This window comes from Perca fluviatilis, chromosome 5, assembly GCF_010015445.1.
Source record: "Perca fluviatilis chromosome 5, GENO_Pfluv_1.0, whole genome shotgun sequence".
NCBI lineage: Eukaryota > Metazoa > Chordata > Actinopteri > Perciformes > Percidae > Perca > Perca fluviatilis.
The window spans coordinates 19632352-19651083 of NC_053116.1; the positions used below are offsets into that span (position 1 = coordinate 19632352).

The window sequence follows — 18732 nt, forward strand, 5'->3', positions numbered from 1 at the left end:
TCTTTCCTTGTATCTATCTATCTATCTATCTTAAATTGTGTAGATTTAATCTACTGTATACATCATAATGTTATCACATTGCTGGTCTGTAAGAAGCTGTTACAGAAAAATCCCTGTTCATACTTCCAGGGAAGTTTTAGTTGTTAATACTTGTCTGGAAGGATTTTTTTTATGATGAGTCATACTTAATTCTTATTTTTAAACCAACCACTATTTAATTGCATAACACAGAGCAACACGTTTTTCTCTGATTACTGGGAGAGAACATGGTGATACCACCGAGCTCCACCAAAATCATAAAACATCATCTTCCCACAGTTTTCCAATACATTTTATTTTGGCAGGATGAAGTGCTCTTTCTCACTGACTCTCTGATTTCCTCCCAGCTCCCAGAGCGAGGCAGCAAGTTTGGCAAGCCATGCCATCTGGGAACTTTCCGACCATGTATGTATCGCCCACACAGGCGTTTGCAGCTATGTAGGCTGCACATTAGCCGTGGTCTCCGCTGCTTCATAATCATTTTCCTCATCATTCATATCGATACAAGAGGAGGCTGGCCGACAATCCTGTACTTCTATTTTTTTGTTCAGTTAGCCTATGCTTTTCTTTCTCTCAAAGAGCGCAGTATCCACAGTACTAGAAAAGGCATGCAGACCAGATCAATGCCCTGCAGGGTGTTGGCAGGAGGCAGAGTTGTGATAAAGGTCTTTGCAGATAACATTCCTCCTCACTCTGCTTCCTCTCTCCCTCATTTTGTAGATTTTGTCCTCGGTTTCTCACTCTTTTTTTCTATGTCTGCCCGTCTCTATCGCTCTCTCGCTGTGGTTCACTTGATTATGGTGTTGGTCTGTAGCTAGAGGGCTTGGCATCCAAATTAAACTCTTTTTTGTCCTACGAGTGTTCAGCGTGTCTCTTGCACACCCACTTGTTAGCTCTTGGGTAGGTGCTGCCATAGAGTGTGCATGCATGTGTGCATGTGTGTGTGTGTGTGTGTGTGTGTGTGTGTGTGTGTGTGTGTGTGTGTGTGTGTGTGTGTGTGTGTGCGTGCTTGTGCAAGATAAAGAAGAGAATAATATTAAAGTATCGACTGTGTTTCTGGATTTGGATTTCAGCCCAATCAATGCTTACTTCATAGTCATTAATGTTGCTTGATATCAAGGATGTGCACATCAGGGCTGATGACCGAGCAGTTAGTTCTCCTGCACCCTGCCGTAAGCACATTCTTGCTGACCCCAAATAGTTGACCCTTAACACTGGAATCCAATCTCATGTTCTAGCAAGAAACTGTTCTCACTCTTCCACCCTCCAGCTTTCTCCTTTTCTCGCTCTATCTGCCTATGTCTATGCCTATGTTTTTCTGAGTCAGAAAGACATTCTTTTGCTGCTTGTGTGTGTACTGATGCTTTTTATTTTATCAGCCAGCAGTCCCCCCTCCCCACACACCCCCAAGACCTCCTCCAATAACAAACACAGGAAGCTGCTGTCGCCGGGTAGAACAGAGAGAGCATGGGAGAAGAAAAGCACTATGCCGCTCTAAGGGGCAACCTCTTTAACAAACGGGCTCTGGGTTCAGCTCGACGGGATGCAAAACATCTGTTGGGTTTGATGGGACATTGGTTTAACAGTTTAACCATGTCACACACAGTATGATGGTTGGCACTGAAGTGGCAAGCTATCAAATTTGAAAATACCCCATGTGACAAGCTTTGGACCGGAGGTTTAAGGATTTAAGATCAAAGCTGGAGCATCCATCTGTGCAAAACTACAAAGAAGGGAAACTGCAAAAAGAGATTTGATGCTGTTTCGATCGGCTTTGCCTGTACGTGCAGGAACTACAGTATAAATGCGAATGTGTAGTTTCTTAGACAGTAATGTGCTGTTTGCAAAATGACTGTACAATTATGGAAAATGGAGACAGCACCACATGCACAAGACTGAAAGTAGAAATCTAACATGTGATTACACGCCCAGGCTGAGAGTGAAAAGTAGAAAAGTGTGTGTGTGTGTGTGTGTGTGTTCATATTACACATTCAAACCATGCATGTAGTGTGCTCTCATAACCTTGTTTACTTTGTCAGCTGCTTTATCTCAATAACCCAGCTTCATTCTCTCTCTTATTAACTGCCTATCTCTCTCTTCCTTCCTCCCTGTGAGTGTGTTTGTAACTCCAGCGCCTGGAGGGGAACTTCTGTTCTTCATTTAGAGCTGCAGAAACCCTGCTCTCTGTTGAAAACTTATACCTGGAGCCAGAAAGTGAACACAGCAAGTGCACCGCCTGGAAATTACGACTTCATACTGAGCACAACTCAACATTTATCATTTTAATTATATCCATTACTCTAACTGACATACTGTAAAGTGTATTGCGCCTTTGCACGGGTGGATGAACAAATTAAAGAGACTACTGCACTTCCATCAGCCTTCATAAAGTATTTAGTTTGTCGTTTTTTTGTGTGAGTGAGACAAATGCAAATACAGATATCATGTTTGTTGCAGCGTTTGGTGTAAAGCATCTGACACATCTGACACTGTGAATCGAGGCGTCTAGACATTGCCAAGTTCACTTCACGTTGAACTGAGTTTTTGGTAATAATACAGGAGAAGAACAAAAGGAAGTTGTTTCAGAGAAAACAATAAGAGAGAGTGCAATAGTGTTTGTTTTTTTGTTGTTGCTCTGTTAGGATTTCAACAAGACTGCGTTAAGGGTATCTACCACAAAAATGCTATGGGCAAGGCTCTCATTCACGTCACACTCACATAACAGAGATGAGATCATAAATATGTTGAAACAGAAGAATGGTGCATTGTTAGCTATTTTGTACTTTAGGGGCGAGGGACAAACAGCAGAAGATAGAAAGTGAGATACAGTTGTACCGATATACACACAGCAAGACTCAGAGAAAAAGAGAACATTGCGATCTGATCTCACTTTGTCAACAAGTTTGGCAGGACACCAGTGGCTTTAGTTCCCTAACGGAAAAAGAGTTTTAACTCTCTGTCTCCTTTCCTTTTGATCTTCTGGCCACGTCTTATTGGATTTAACTAGACTGATTCAACTATGAACTGCTGCTCTTCTCATCTTTCGCTGATCAGCTCAGAGACTTTCTAAGAACAATGGCTGTATTGTGTCTTAAAAGTCAGTGTGTTGTTTGTCCCTCCTTCACTCTACTGTGCGCCACCACGTTCCTAACCTTTTTCCATGTCTTCCCTTCCTGCTAGTCTATATCCTCGACGTTCCACTTCCGGGATCGCTCCGTTGCCGCCGGAAAATCCGTCGGATTTCACTCATTTAGGCCGGATAGCCGTTGCCTTGGGCTTCCTTTGTGTTGGCATTTTAAACTCCGGTCGATTTATGAGGACTAGGGTTAACCTTTTCTCAGACCTCTGCGAGGTAAATCCAGACAGCTAGCTAGACTATCTGTCCAATCTGAGTTTTCCGTTACATGACTAAAACAACTTTTGAACGTTCACGTGTTCCACCAAAACAAGTTCCTTCCGAGCCTATTTTGCAGCGGCACCGCGGCTTTTCTCCGGTGCTTAGCACCGCCCAAGATGATGTGATTGGTTTAAAGAAATGCCAATAAACCAGAGCATGTTTTCCTCCCATCCCCAAATGCTATGTGGAGTAGAGCTGAAGATCTTTGCCCGAACCCGACGGGACCCGGACCCGACGGGACCCGACGGGACCCGACGGGTTCGGTTGGGTTCGGTCTTAATTTCTATTATTTTACACGGGCTCGGGCCGGGCTCGGGCTTGCTTTTCGGGTTGCCATGGTAAATGAGCGGTCAGCTGAATTGGATCCTGAGGAGGTGAAACGGAGGCTGGTTTCTGGAGGACTTAGCCGGTTTCTTTGTTCCAACTTCCAAGTGGCCTATAGCCTCCGTTAGTCGTGAATAAATGATGTTAAAACATGTATAAATGACTCATTTTTTACGAAAGACAAAGGAGCTGTGTGCGTGCGGCGCAGTCTCTTTTTTCTTTCTCTCCCTTTTCCGCCCGAAAGTGGCGTGTGCCCGCTCGCGGTGTGAAGCGCGTGTCCGCGCTATTCTCCGACACCAATGACTGCTAATAGACGACCTTTTGTACAGTCGGGCTGTAAACAGGTTCGGGCTTTTAAAAAGCTGTCAATCAAAATGTACTTGTCGGGCTCGGGCCGAACTCTGTCGGGCTCGGGCCTTTTCGGGCCGTACTTTTAAGGCCCGATTACAGCTCTAATGTGGAGACCCTCCTCCAGCGCGCTTTGGAGGAGGGTCTGGCAATGTGAGACTACCTTCCTGCTATCCCAAATAATGGGCAGCCCACTCCTGTCACACACATACTTGCACCCCAATGACTGTCCACAATCCTACAGTGACTTACATCACCTTTACATGCACCCCTCACAGTCAAGTGACTCCTTGTATTTTTGCTGAGCGGCTAGGGGTGGATGTTTATGTTGGAAGTCATCTGGTGATAGGGAACCTGTGTGATATTTATATTTTCCTTCCTAATGGGCCTCTTAGGTTCACACTGTGTCACCAGCCATTTTCACTTTCTCTCTGGGTCCCCCATGCTGCAGTCCCAAGATGTGACTGATTCATGACCCCATTCATGATTTCCATTACTGTGCAAATTACACATTTACTTTAATGCATACAAAAACATTACAGTCATTTTCCTAATCAAAGGTGAGATGTGAAAGAAAAAAGATAGGGTTAGGGATGATAACAAGATAGCGCTGACTGACTAAGCAAACTACACAATACAGCTATTTTTCTGTAAACCCTGCCTTCAGAAAAACTGTGTAGTAACTGTACATCAGCATGATGCACATGTGTATATTGTGGTTATGTATCTGTCCTTGTATGTCCATCCCACTGTGTAGTCTATTGGTCATATGAGTGCCCCTGCTGTGGATAGAGGACCAGTCCCTGAGCATCAGTGAGACAGGAAAAGGCATTTGGGGGAATCCTTTCCACCTCCAGCAGATTATTTTCCAAGTGGATCGAAGCCAAGGTGGAGCCAGAATTGCGAGGGTGGCACACTCCCCACTGCCTCACCAGCCTGCAACCACAACATACGTACACTTAAATTTAGACATACTACATCAGCTGCATTTTGCACTTTTCCTTCCGCACATGCTAATTTGTTGTTTCCCCAAATGAACAAAGAACTGCATAAAGCTGTATAAGTGGTTTGGTTACCAGTGTCACTGTGTTAGATCAAAGGGGACACAGAGTCTGGTACAGTTCACAACAGTAATGAAAAATAGTTTTGCCAAAAATAGTTATTGTCTTCATCTTTATGCTGACGAGGACTGTTGTTGAAATGTTAGTTTTAATAAATTTGCATATCCTTCTTTGCTTCGTTGCCAAGCTCCTTAGAGTCATTTCCAAAGGAAGCTGCACCAGCACAGCTAATGTTATCAGGACAGGGTTGTGTAAAAAGCAAACAAACATAGCTTATCCCTGCATTTTAAAAATCACATTTGACTTTTGAAAACCGTATGGAAAGTGGCATACCTGATCTGGTTGTTGTCCAGTCGCAGCACCTGCAGGTTCTTAAACTGTCGAACGCAGCGAGGGATCTCCCCCAGACGATTGTTGTCCAATAGGAGCTCTCCAAGTGAGCGGTACGTTCCAACAAAAGAGACTCGTTCCATACCCTCATTGCTCAAGTCATTGTGGGATAGACGGAGGGACTGTAGATTTGACCGCATGTGACGGAACGTAAAGGCAGCAATGTGACTGATGTTGTTGTGTTGGAGGGTCAATTTACGGAGATGGCGAGGAAGATTCATTGGGACAGAGGTAAATCTGTTATAGGACAGGTCCAAGGCCTCCAGGGACCTGAGTAGACACAAACAGAGAAATCATGAATCTCAGAGAGATAGCTACAAGAAGACCTTCAAATGAAAATTCTACTTTTAGATATTTTTAGCCATGCTAGTTCCGGCGTTCTAGCCTGGACAACAGTTTTGTCCAGACTGAAATATCTCAACAACTATGAGATGGATTGTCATGAAATTTCATGGTACCCAGAGGATCAATCCTATTGACTTTGGTGATCCCCTGACTTTTCTGCTAGCACCACCGGTAGGTCAGAGTTTTCACTCATCCTGTGAAATATCTCAACATCTATGGATGGATTGGCACAAATGTGGTTCAGACATTCATGGTTAGTAGACGATGTATATCCTGAAGACTTTGATGATCCCCCAACTTTAACTCCACGCCACCATGAGGTTGACGTTTGTGGTTTTGAGTGAAATGTCTCAACAACTATTGGATGGATTGCCATGACATTTGGTACACCCATTCATGTGCCATTTAGGATGAATTCTAACAACTTTGGTGATCTCTGACTTTACAGTTAGCAGCACCATCAGGTCAAAATTTCACATTGTCCAATACTTCAGTTTATGACAAAACGCCTGCAAAACGAATGACATTCCTATCAGCCCAAGCTGTACTTTGTGTTTAGTGCTAAGTAACAAATGTTAACATGCCGGCACACTAAAGTAAGATGGTGATCATGGTGAACTTTACACACCTGCTTAACATTAGCATGTTTTACAGGACTCTAGATTAGATATAATAATGGATGCCCAGTTCCACTCTGATTTAACTGCAGACTTCATGTTTTATAGTTAATGGACTCCTGCATAGCGCTGTGGGGGAGGCACGGAGTCAGGAGTGCAGAGTGTGAGGCTCGGCTGCAGGGGAATTAGGGCGAGCAGCAGGGGGGAAATAATGGGGCCTGGGGAATACAATGTAAGCGAACACGGCAGTTTGAGGGGGAATTTGTGGCTGAGTGGTGGATAAGGGGTATACAAATGTTTGGTTTGTGGGAATGAGAATGACAGCCATAGAGGGAGGACCAGATTTTCAGGGATGAGGATGCAGTACAGGGGTTCAGTGTTTTTGTTAGATGTTCCAACACAGCTGTTGTGAGTTTATAGCACAGCTCACTGCGGGAGAGGAACCTCATTTCCTGTTATTCCACCATTCATAGACCACATTAAACTGCCAATGGGCTCAGAACACCCTAAGGTGACCAGCCAATGACCACACAGTGAAGTGAAATGGGGACCAATGAGAATAAAGAGAGTGAAGGGTTATGGATGTGGGAGACGCTTGGACTGTGTCTCCGCATTTCTGCTCCTTGTAAAGGTGACTTACAGCAAGACCTCTGCATTAACTCGCCTCTCTTGAACTTTGCAACTCCCAGGCTACATGAATCACTGGTGTTTTTGTGGGTTTTGTATTTCCATGAGATAGATGATGTGTGACAATGAGAAAGGGTTAAAATCCCTAAATTAATCAAAACATTGGTACAAAAAGCAACTTCTGATCATTTGTCAGTATCATAGTTAAGGTCATGATTAGCACGAGGCCTTCCTCCCTCAGTTTGGTCAAACAAGGTCCACTATAGACTTCAGGAAACCTGAGGTTGGTTACATGCCTGTCTGCTTAACAGAGGTGTTCTAAAACTTCACATTAATACAACCATAAATGTTTTACTGACAACAGAGTTAAGACAGGGGAGGGAGCACAATGACAGATTTAACTCAAAACACACAAACACTAGAGCCAACACTCACTGGCTACGCTGCAGGCTTTTTGTCTAACCTATATGTGTTGTGGCAGTTATGGATTGCTGTGAAAATGTGGTTTCTGCTTGATATATAAACCCTGAAATATATTGCTCTGTCAGCTTCTCAGTACCAGTTCAGACCAGTTGTGAGCCTCTGATTTGTATTCTAAATCTTTGCCAGGAAGCTCAGCAGCAGTCCACCGCTCCTTAGAGCTCCACATGGTATTAATGAGCAGAGGGACACACAGTCCTCTCTTCTCAGAGACCACCACCCTCAACACTCCCACTCTCTGGCACCTACACGCACATGCACACACCAACACCCACTCATGATGTGAAGATGAAACACTCATAAACGCATAAACAGGCAAATATACATACTCAGAAATGTGCCAAGAACATGTATATACAAACACAAGCGTATGAATTTGAAAATGCTATTTCACAAATAGATACCGTACATATATTCAAAGAATTGGCATACTAATGCACTCTCTATCCAAGATTACTTCATTGCTAAAACACTAAAAGTGAGGATTACACAAAACTGTGTTTGTGTGCATAAATGTGTCCATGTTGTTGTGCAAAGCAATGGCCAGGAGTAATCAAGCGGATGGTCTGCTCATCCTCAGGGTATTGGGTTCTAATGGCAACCAGCACACAGAGAGGTTTGTACATATACTCACAGTTCCATCTGTGCCGAGCCCACCCTGCCAGCACGATACAAGCTGACTTATGGACTTTGGCAACCTAACCGGGATAGGTAATGTAGTCAGGCAGAGCGGCTGTGCCAAGCAGGCTAGATAGAACAAGACTGAAATGATGGATGGATGGATGGATGATAGTCAGCTACATCAAGTCATTATGGCGCAGGCTTCTGTTTGCACTACATTTTTTAACATACCGGTAAGCTGATATCTGGGAGTATGTTGGGCCATATGTCACATCTGTTGAAAACAGACTGAAGCACATCTGGAGTCCTTTAAACGCAGAATATGACTTTAACAAATTTACTGCTGTGGTACATAGTGTATATTTGTGGTTACAGTATAGTGTACATACTTTTTCAGACTGAAAACCAAAGAGGAAACCTTTAAATGAAAACCAAAGATCACTGAAATTAAACTCAGAGGTTTGAGAGCTATTATCAGCAAAACGTACTTAAAGTTAAAGTAAAAACGTTCATTATGCAGAAAATCTTGCTGTACGTACTAATAGTTGAATTATAAATAATGCAACATATGTTGTGCTTTTTTAAAATATGGTATGTATATATATATATATATATATATATATATATATATATATATATACATACCATATTTATATAATGTATTATATATATATAATGTATTATACATCCTGTATGTAAAATAACTATTAACTAAAGCTGTAGTGTAGTAAAAAGTACAATAATTTCCTCTGAAATGTTGTTTAGTTAAAGAATAAAGTACAATATAATGGAAAAACTCAAGTACAAGAACCTAAAAACTGTAGTGCATTACAGTCTAATTAGTTCCACCAGTTGTTAAGCTTGTGCGTATGCTTACACACTGGTCACACATTGGCAGTAAACACACCCAGAGGAACACAAACTAAAGACAGATTTGGGATAAGTTTAAAGAGTACAAAAAAAGGGATCTGGGAAACCGAAAATCTAAACACCTATATAATATGAGGTTACAATACATGAATCTAAACACAGTACTGACCAAAGATGAGATAAATTACCAAGTTAGATAATGAGGCGTGTGACTGGCAGTTGGGCCGGTCTGCCTGAAACAGATCCCAGGTACAAACTGCACTCCCCAGCTTCTTTTTTCCTCCTGTATCCTCCACTCTTACCTCCTTGTACCCCCAGCAGGAGGCAGCAATAACACTGGCACCGTGACATGGAACAGAGGCACTTCACTAACCAGAACCAGCCTACTGCAGTTTATTTTCACATTGAGCAATTTACTTTTCATTCTGTTTCAATCCCTCGCTGTCTGTTTCGCTACAAACCTCTGCAGAGCTACATAATGAATAGATTTTTCACATGTAGTTCAAAGTGGATTTAATTATTATATGTCTGCAGATTAAAATACAATCGTAACACAGAGAGGAGTCTCGTTTTGAGCCACTTGGGTCTCGCTAATGACCTTTGCCCTTTAAGGTATCAGCTGAATAGGTTAAATTTGTCCCCACTCTCTTGTCTATGCAGTGCTAAAGGATGCTTTTAAAGTAGAGGACTAGCTAATAAGCCTGCAGTGCCAATGGGAAGAGTGCTGCTCTCGCCACTAATGAGGTCAAGTGTCAGATGTCAAACACATTCGAGTCAGAAGTCAAGCGAAATCTCGGAGCGCTGCCTCATTCAACTTTCTCCATTTCACTCAAGCTCTCTTTTTCCCCACATCATCTCTCTACAAGATATCATAATTTTTCCGGTCAAAATTACCCTAACTATATTTTCCCAATTTCATATTTCTATTTCCTCTTTCACATAATCATTCAGTCATGAAATACAATCCAAATTTTGCACTTTTCTTTAGCATTTTTCTTTTCCTCAGTTTTCCCTGAAGCTCCCACTGTGGTTCACAAGGATCCCAGGGAGCAAAGAAAAAAACCCACTGGAATTCACTATATTTAAACAACACACACACACACACCATAGACACATTGAAACATATTTACACAAAGAGACACATACAGGCACACAGTTGCCCTCAAGCTCTCGCTCATCTAAGTACACAAGGTCAGCTGTCATAACTTCTGTGATATGTTTGCTTGTGGTGTGTGTGTGTGTGTGTGTGTGTGTGTGTGTGTGTGTGTGTGTGTGTGTGTGTGTGTGTGTGTGTGTGTTGAGGGGGGAGGGGGAAGGGAGGGGGGAGAAATAGAGAGACAGAGAGAAAGAAAGAAGAAAATAGAAAACGAATGTGTCTGTCTTCATGTGAATCAGTGAGAAGTGTGTTTATGTGCAGTGAAACAGAGCGTCAGCCTCAACTACTGATGTTGATGATAGGAATAATAATCGGATCTGTCAGACTGATAACCGTTTAAACATTAAAAAATGATAACAAAAGTGTTTGGAATCCAAAACAACACCAGTCTACCCTCTTGTGGCTGATAGAGAAACTGCAGGACATTATTGGATGGATGGACGTACTTGAGACGGGTCCAGGCGCGGGTAGCGATGCTGTGCTCATGCAACAGGTTGTGACTCAGGACCAGCACTCTCAAATGGACGCAGCCCCTCAGTGCCTCCTCCGTCACCGCCTCAATCAGATTTTCATTCATATCCAGCTCCTAAATGAAAAGTAGGGCCACAGACAGACAGGGATGTCTCATTTGGGACATCAATTCTTGTCCTGATGTCAGTTTGTGGCTCTCTGAATATACCCTAAATACAAGTCTGAATCCCAGCTGCCTCCTTTAGCTGATTAATACATTTTAAGGAGGAGTATTTCCCCCAGATGCTGTAGTAAAGTGATACTAGTGCACCTGAAGAGAGGGAGGAAGGCCCAGAGGGAGGTAACGGAAGCGGTTGTTGTCCAACTGGAGGTCCAAAAGTCTCTTTAGTGGTCTGAAGGCTAGCGGTGACACACTGCCCTCATGGAGCGTATTCTCCTCCAGCTCCAGATTCAACAGGTTCATCAAACCTAGAGGGGAACACTCAATTACGGTATATTATTTTCATACAAGATGTTTCTCTTCCGTGAACACAGACACAAATCCTACCTTTAAAACAGTTAGGGCTGAGTGTACTGAGCTTGTTGTTGTTCATCTTGAGCTCCTCCAGAGATGGCGGCAGCGCTGGGATCCTGGTGAGTTGGTTTCCATCTATGTTCAGCTTCTTCAGAAAGGTCAAGTTCTACATGACACGCAACGGGGAAAAAAGAGGGGTGAACCGGCCAGAAAGATAAAACAGACAAAATGAATACTTGTCTCCAAATCCATAATTTTCCACCCCGACTTGCCGAGAAGGACACAATCCCAGAGTTCACTGAAATACACCAAATCTGTGCATCTCTTCCATCTATCATGTATTTTTAGAAAAGCCACTCTGTGTGGCTCTTCAGTGAGAGCCGCTGTGGTTGATGTGTGTCAACTAAAAGCAGTGGACTGAATCTTTGGCATCTCTCGAGCCAGTCCATCAGTCCTCTGTCATTACTGGGATGAGAGCAGAAAATAAAGAGAAAAAAACTTCCTCAAAAAATAATTTGCTTTTATTCTCCACACATCACTGGCTGCAGCTGTTTTCCAACAGGTCTGCCCAGCCAATACCGTAAGAGTATGCTGATGGTGGTGCCTAATCATTGGTCAGCGTGTGGTGGGCTGCCTCGGTGTGGTCAGGATCTGTGTTGGGCCTGTGGTCATTTAGAGGTTAGACCAGAGGTTATTCTTAGAAAGGATTAGTTAATGCAATTTTCACTGCTCTTTTATTACTGTAATGATACAGGATAGAGCCTGCTTTTAATTTTAATTACATGCAAAGTGACTTATAAAAGTGGCTTGTAACTCACAATCTCACTCATTCACATTTAGCATTCTCCACAAGAGGAAGCTTTTTTAGCTTTAGGGTTTCAAATCTCAGACATTTACTTTTTACTGTTAGTACGGACTGCAGTTGCCCTTACAAAGTACATACTGTTGGATGCATACATGCATACAATTGGGACACACTACTTCTTCATAATATTACACCTTGAACTTTGACCTTCTTGCTCATATATGCTGTGCAAAGGATTGTGGGTCAGAATAATAATAAAGCATGCTGGTTTGCATACTGCAAAATAGACCAATGCAGTAAATACAGTTTTATGGCTCTAAAACATCAACATATTTTAGCCTTATGGGTTTGTAAATGAATGTATCATGTATTTCCCTTATCTTGGCATAACATAAAGATTTTTCATGCCCTTTCAGCACCAAAAAACGGAACTTACTGTAGTAACCTAAATTGCAAATTGTTGTTTTCCTTTGGGCTCTGCTTCTCCTATTTGCTTTTCTCTTTTTGACAAATAAAAACATGATGACACTAAGTTTGTATTTAAAATAAAAAAACAACAGTTACAGTTGTAACACTCCCTTGCCCGTAGGTCAGGCAGGCTGGACAGGTAATTCAGGTCTAGGACTGCAGGTTTGAGCCTGCTAGCACTACAGAAGCTCTGCAGTTAGATTGTATTGGATGTGTCTGATTGTGGGTGAATCACATTAATGTGACACTATGTGACCTTTTGCATTTGTATCACATGTACACTGTGTAACGTTGCTTTAAAACAAGAACAGGTATCCCTCAATTGAACCCTAATGTAATAATGAAATATACATTCAAGAATGATTAAACATACAGTATACAACTTTAAGAATGTAATGTACTTGCAGAGTATTATACTGTATTAAACTATCGTTGAGACTGACAGAGAAGAAGAGAGGTGTTACTCACAGACAGGGGGCTTTGCCTGAACGACTCATCATCCAGTTTGTTTTTGCTCAGGTCCAGTGTGTCCAGGTTCGGCACACCGGAGAAAACTTGTGGAGCAATGATTCTGATGTTGTTCTCTTTAATGATAAATCACATGGTAAGAGATATGATGTAGTAGATGTAGTGGAAGTATATACTGTAATATGGCTTGTGAAGCCATTTCACACGAGTGTGATAAAGGGACTTCACTTGACTCACAAGTCATGTCATGTTGACATTTGTCTGCTGGAACTTTTCTTTATGTAAATAATATAGTCAGTGACCTTTGTTATTTTAGTATATAGTTTAGTATCTTGCCAAAAACAACTGTTAGACATAAAAGTGATTATTAAAAAAAAAATTATAAATCACAGTGGCAATTAGATTTACTGATTTAACAATGAACCAGTTCATTTGTAAACAATATCACAACTATATTCGGTTTTAATGGAGTACACTTCTATTCTAACCATCCCACCGAGCACAAACATGGCTCATTTTGTATGATGAATCTACCACCACAATACACACACACACACACACACACACACACACACACACACACACACCTGCCATATCCAGATTTGTGGCCAGCAGGTTATGGATGATTGGCAGGTGAGTCATGCCGATGCCCCTGCAGCTGATTTCTCTGTCAGCAGTCTGACACTCGCTGAGGGGAGACTCTGTAAAACTGGAGTGTGTTTCTGTTCGATTGCTGGGAGGCTCAGTTGCCTCTTCTTCCTCCTCCTCCTCCTCCTCCTCCTCCTCCTCCTCCTCCTCCTCCTCCTCTTCCTCTTCCTCCTCCTCTTCCTCTTCCTCTTCCTCTTCCTCCTCCTCCTCCTCCTCCTCCTCTTCCTGACAGGGAATTCCAAAATAATTACATGACAGAAAATGAATTAACTAAAATGGGTGAATCAATGATGTAAAGCACTAAACTCCACACCTCCTCTTCTTCTTCATCATCATCATCATCATCGTCGTCGTCGTCATCGTCATCATCATCATCATCATCATCATCATCTTCCTCCTCCTCGTCTCCTGCTTTCCCTTGATCCATCAGCCTCTGCTTTTCAGCATGAAGCTCCTTAAGTGTAGCCATTAGAGCACTGGTTTCCTCCTCTCCTCTCCCACGCTTCCTCCAGCCCATCAGGGGTCGCCCCAACCCGGCCTGCAATAAGCAGCCAGAAGTCACCCGCATGATTCAACAAAGGAGCAAATGAACCTGTCTATGAAATCAACCAGTGAACATGGGTGAAAATATGTTTTAAAAAAACTGCTAACATAAAAACCGAAAATTTCATTTTCACATTTCTTTATTTATAAATATGCATTTTTGTATTAACTTGGTAGAACAAGTGTCATACATACTATTCGATACGCAGTGGCCTCCACTGTGGATTTGTGCTTCCTCTTCCCCCAGGCACCTCTCCTTCTTCTACCAGCCTTCAGCTTCCTGAAATCAACTCCTTGATGCTCACTCGCCTCCTCTGCCTCCATTTGGAGACGCTCATCCTCACTCTCTTCTTCACCAGTCATAAAGCAGAGCAGAAAAACAAAGACATGAAATAAAAAAAAAAATAAAAAAAAAGTTTTTCACTCTGCTGTATTCATAAATACCGTAAGCTATTTCAGTTATTAAAGCATGCATTAGCCAAGATAATGCAGACAGAAACAGGCAGCATTTGAAAGATAAAAACTCTGATCTTACCAGCAGGGAGGGTAACACTTAAAGCATATGTATCTGACAAGGTCACACCTCTATCAACTCCTGGTGGATGGACGGCTGCTGTTTCTAATTCAGGTGACTCTGAAGACGTTTCAGGTGACTCTGAAGACGTTTCTAATTCAGGTGACTCTGAAGACGTTTCCAAGTATGCATCCATGTCGTGCAAATAGTTTTGGCTTTGTCCACATAAAACTGTGCCACACAGACAAATGAACGTGATCCATGTCCTTGGCATCTGCATGGTTGAAAGTTTACAGTTTAAGTGGTTGTAGCTAGAGAGAGAAGTCCGAAACGTTTAGGTCTTCAAGAAGCGAGGATGATGCAAATCCACAGAAAGTGAAGGCAATATTGCAAAATGGAAAGGAACTCTGAATAACAGTCGACGTGAGAGTTTACACGAGAGGATACGTCACTATAAACACTTGTAGCAAAGGCTGTGCTGTGGTTTCTCTGTTGTGAGTCATCCAAAAGCAGTTCTAAACCATATTGCACATGCCCCCAACTCAGAGTGAACGCTGAAATGAAGAAAGAGCAGGAGGATGGGAAGGAATATCTAGGAGGCGGAGAGGTAAAAAACAAAAAAACCAAAAAAAATGAAAAAGCTGTCACATTGTTAATAAAGGCCCTCGTTCATCCATGAAATACACAGACCCACCCTGCTCCTCCTTGTCTCCTCATCCTTTCGTAACTGTCTGCTAACATTAGGTGGAAAGCAGAGATTTTTGGAGGAGATAAGAGACGGACAGGGGGCCACAGATAGAAACTGGAATACAAGAAGTTTCATACAACTGTGATAGATTCTAGTCGGACATTATCATGTGGGTTGACACATACATTTGTGATCCACTGTCAGTTTTGTGTTTTCCTCCTGACTGAATCATCAGACTGACCTTGGGCCTTTTCCAAACAAGAGACAGGGTTGGTAGACAGTTCAAGTCGGAGCCAACCTTGTTTGGCACAGCTCCTCTAGCATCTATGTATGAAAACAAACACGACCTCTGAGAAGTGGGCAACGAGCCCGTCTTTACGTTCTGTACGCACAATACTGTCTGTACGTAGATACACTGTGATTCTTACACATGTAGTCTGGAGTGTGTACATCCTCACACTCAATGCTAAGCCAAGCAGGTGCCACTGGCTGAGAGTTGAGCCAAACTGGGATTTTCACTGTGGGGTGAAACCTGCTGACAGTTCCTATTTATTTGCTCATTAACCACATATACGCACACTAAATCTGTCAAAATGTGTGCGTGCGCGTTGTCATGTCCCGGACGACAGCTTCTGTGATTAATAAGGACCAAAATATGATCATTTCTGATCATATCAATGAGGTTAATGTTATGTATTAATTTATTTTTCTGCATCTGAAGATCAGCTGATGAGACAGAGACAAGAGAAGAATCCAGACTTATTCCAAATGGCACATTGGACAACTTAACAGTCAACAGTGAAACACTCAGGTCCTGATGTGCTCTTCCAAGGTAAATAGTGATGTGACCAAAGACTATTCATTTAAATCTTGACAGCAATGTGCAGTAATCCACTCACCACATTCAACCCCTTCCTTAACCCCAGACTGACAACACCCTGGATTTACAATTTCCACTGCAGTGAGGCGCAGAGGCCTACAAAACATCCAACTTTTAATTTTTAACCTCCTTCAGTGACTTTACTACCTTGTTTCTCTGTCGGCTCTACAACATGTATAACACCTATCTGTAAAAGCCACATGAAGCAAACATTTAATAAACAGTACATTTTGACTAGTCTACAGTGATGCTTTGAGCTAAATGCTTAAGTCAACATGCTAACATGCTAATGTTTTGCAGGCATGTACAAGCCTACCATGTTTACCATCTTAGTTTGGTGTATTAGCATGCTGACACTTGCTAGCAGTAAAACATTAAGTCCAGATGAGGCTGATGGGAATGGGTTTGTTTTTCAAGTTTATCATAAACCAAATTGGACAAGGTGAGATTTTGACCTCATGATGGAAACATTTCTCTTAAAACCACAAATGTCTACCAACTGTCCCTTCAAACTGTCTCCCACAGGCTTCACTTACCTTGGGATAAAAATATCACCAAACTTGACAGAGCTATGGAAGCTTAACTTCTCTCCCATAGCAACCAAAATAAAGAAGGCCTTAGATAGATGGCACAATCTCCCCCTATCGCTTATGGGGCGCATTAGCTTAATCAAAATTAATGTATTCCCCAGGTTATTATATCCCCTAAAAATGCTACCCTTATAGATCTCCAAGAAGGTTGCTCATGATATAGAGAGAGCATTCTCTAGATTCATATGACATGGCAAGAGACCCAGACAGAAAATGAAAACACTACAGCTGCCCTCCGACAGGGGAGGCTTGGGCCTGCCGAACATAATTCTTTACAACTGGGCATGCCACGCTCACTTCCTGTGGGAATGGTTACATGCTCATCTTGAGTCCAAGCCCTGTCTAGATTCATGGTCCTCTCTGCCATCCTCGCTATGGAGCTTGGTCATGAGTGATAAGAAAAAGCTACACAAGGATATCAAGAATAACCCGATTATATACAACACAATTAGAGTGTGGCAGGAAATCTTTAAATACTTAGACAGAGGAAGTTATGCCTCATTCTTAACCCCTATTACGAGGAACCTGGATTTCCCCCCAGGTCTCCATCCCAATATTTTTGATATGTGGCATGGCAATGGGGCGCGTGTGATTGGAGATTTGTACCACGATAGGATATTAATGACTTTACAACTGCAGTCTAAATTCAGTATCCATAAAGATACATCATTATGGTTTTCTCCAGGTCAGCACTTTATTGGATCCAAGACCTCACCCCCTCCTGATCTAGCCATGTATAGTGATGTAGAGAGGTTCCTTATGTCCCGGAGAGGTATCACACGTTTTAGCTCTTCCTTCTATGCATTGATATACTCTTACATATTATACTCTTGATATTACAAGCATTGCACAGAAGTGGGAGAAAGATCTCAACACAGTATATTGATGATGACTGACAGGAGACCACTTTACATGTAATAGATTGAGAGAGACAGTATAAAATATTACACTAAATAAGATGGACCGTCAGGTCTCACCTTTGTGTAACAAGTGCCATAGAGAGATTGGAACATATTACTTCTGGCAATGTAAATTGATAAAAGGATTTTGGGGTACAATTTCACAAAAACTAAGTGGCATCTTTCATGCAAAAGTTAAGAGGGACCCAGGCCTTTTCATTCTTGGCCTCCCCTCAAGGGAGGTGACTAACCCGTTTGAAGTTCAAACTATGCGACAAATTGCTATTATTGGCTAGAAAATTTATGATATTGATAAACCACCTACTATCACATTATGGTATAGGGAAATATTCAGGGTCCTCCCTCACGAGAGACTTAATGCAGTTGCGAAGGGTAACGAGAGGTCTTTCAATGAAATTTGGGCTCCACTGCTTAACTCCCTACCTGAGGATTTGACTCTGCCAGTTTTCCCTAAAATGGCCACACCCACCTGGGATAAATCCATAAGTGCCTCCTCTTGTACTGTGGTTCTCAACTGTCTTTTTTTCTATGTTTTAACTTCTCTTGATTTCTCTGCTTACTTTTGTAGAATATGGGCACCGTTGTGGCCATGGCTACAGGAATGGACAATGTGTGTATGCAGAGCAATATGGAGATAGGCTCTAGCATGTACTGTGAAGATTAAGGGGGGGCAGTAGACTGGGACATTTTCCTGCTAAGAATAGATGGAGAGATATATATTTTTATTTTATTCTATCCATCTGTTACCGACATGATGGCAAAATGTATAAATTGTTGAAACCCAAAAAAAAAAAAGCCCCATTGCGGTACCGTTTGATTAAAAAGACAGACCAAAGTCATCTATGCACAATGAACATTAGTACCAAATGTCATGGAAATCCTTCTAAAAGCAGAGGAGAATCAAAGTCATTAGAATACGTTGTATGGGAACCACAATTTGGCACCAAT

The 18732-nt window shown here is 42.2% G+C and overlaps 1 protein-coding gene across 1 annotated transcript; it reads right to left on the reverse strand.

The window, feature by feature from the left end:
• Positions 1–4662: 4662 nt before the first annotated feature.
• On the reverse strand, positions 4663–17026 carry si:dkey-32e6.6 (extracellular matrix protein 2). Its single transcript, XM_039800432.1, has 11 exons — positions 16811–17026; positions 14728–15298; positions 14388–14542; positions 14005–14187; positions 13589–13757; positions 13002–13117; positions 11294–11426; positions 11057–11214; positions 10722–10861; positions 5503–5829; positions 4663–5044 (listed from the first exon to the last, which is right to left on the reverse strand). The coding sequence occupies exons 2-11, from the start codon at positions 14984–14986 to the stop codon at positions 4867–4869; spliced, it is 1818 nt and encodes a 605-aa protein (XP_039656366.1). The 5' UTR covers positions 14987–15298; positions 16811–17026; the 3' UTR covers positions 4663–4866.
• Positions 17027–18732: the final 1706 nt, after the last annotated feature.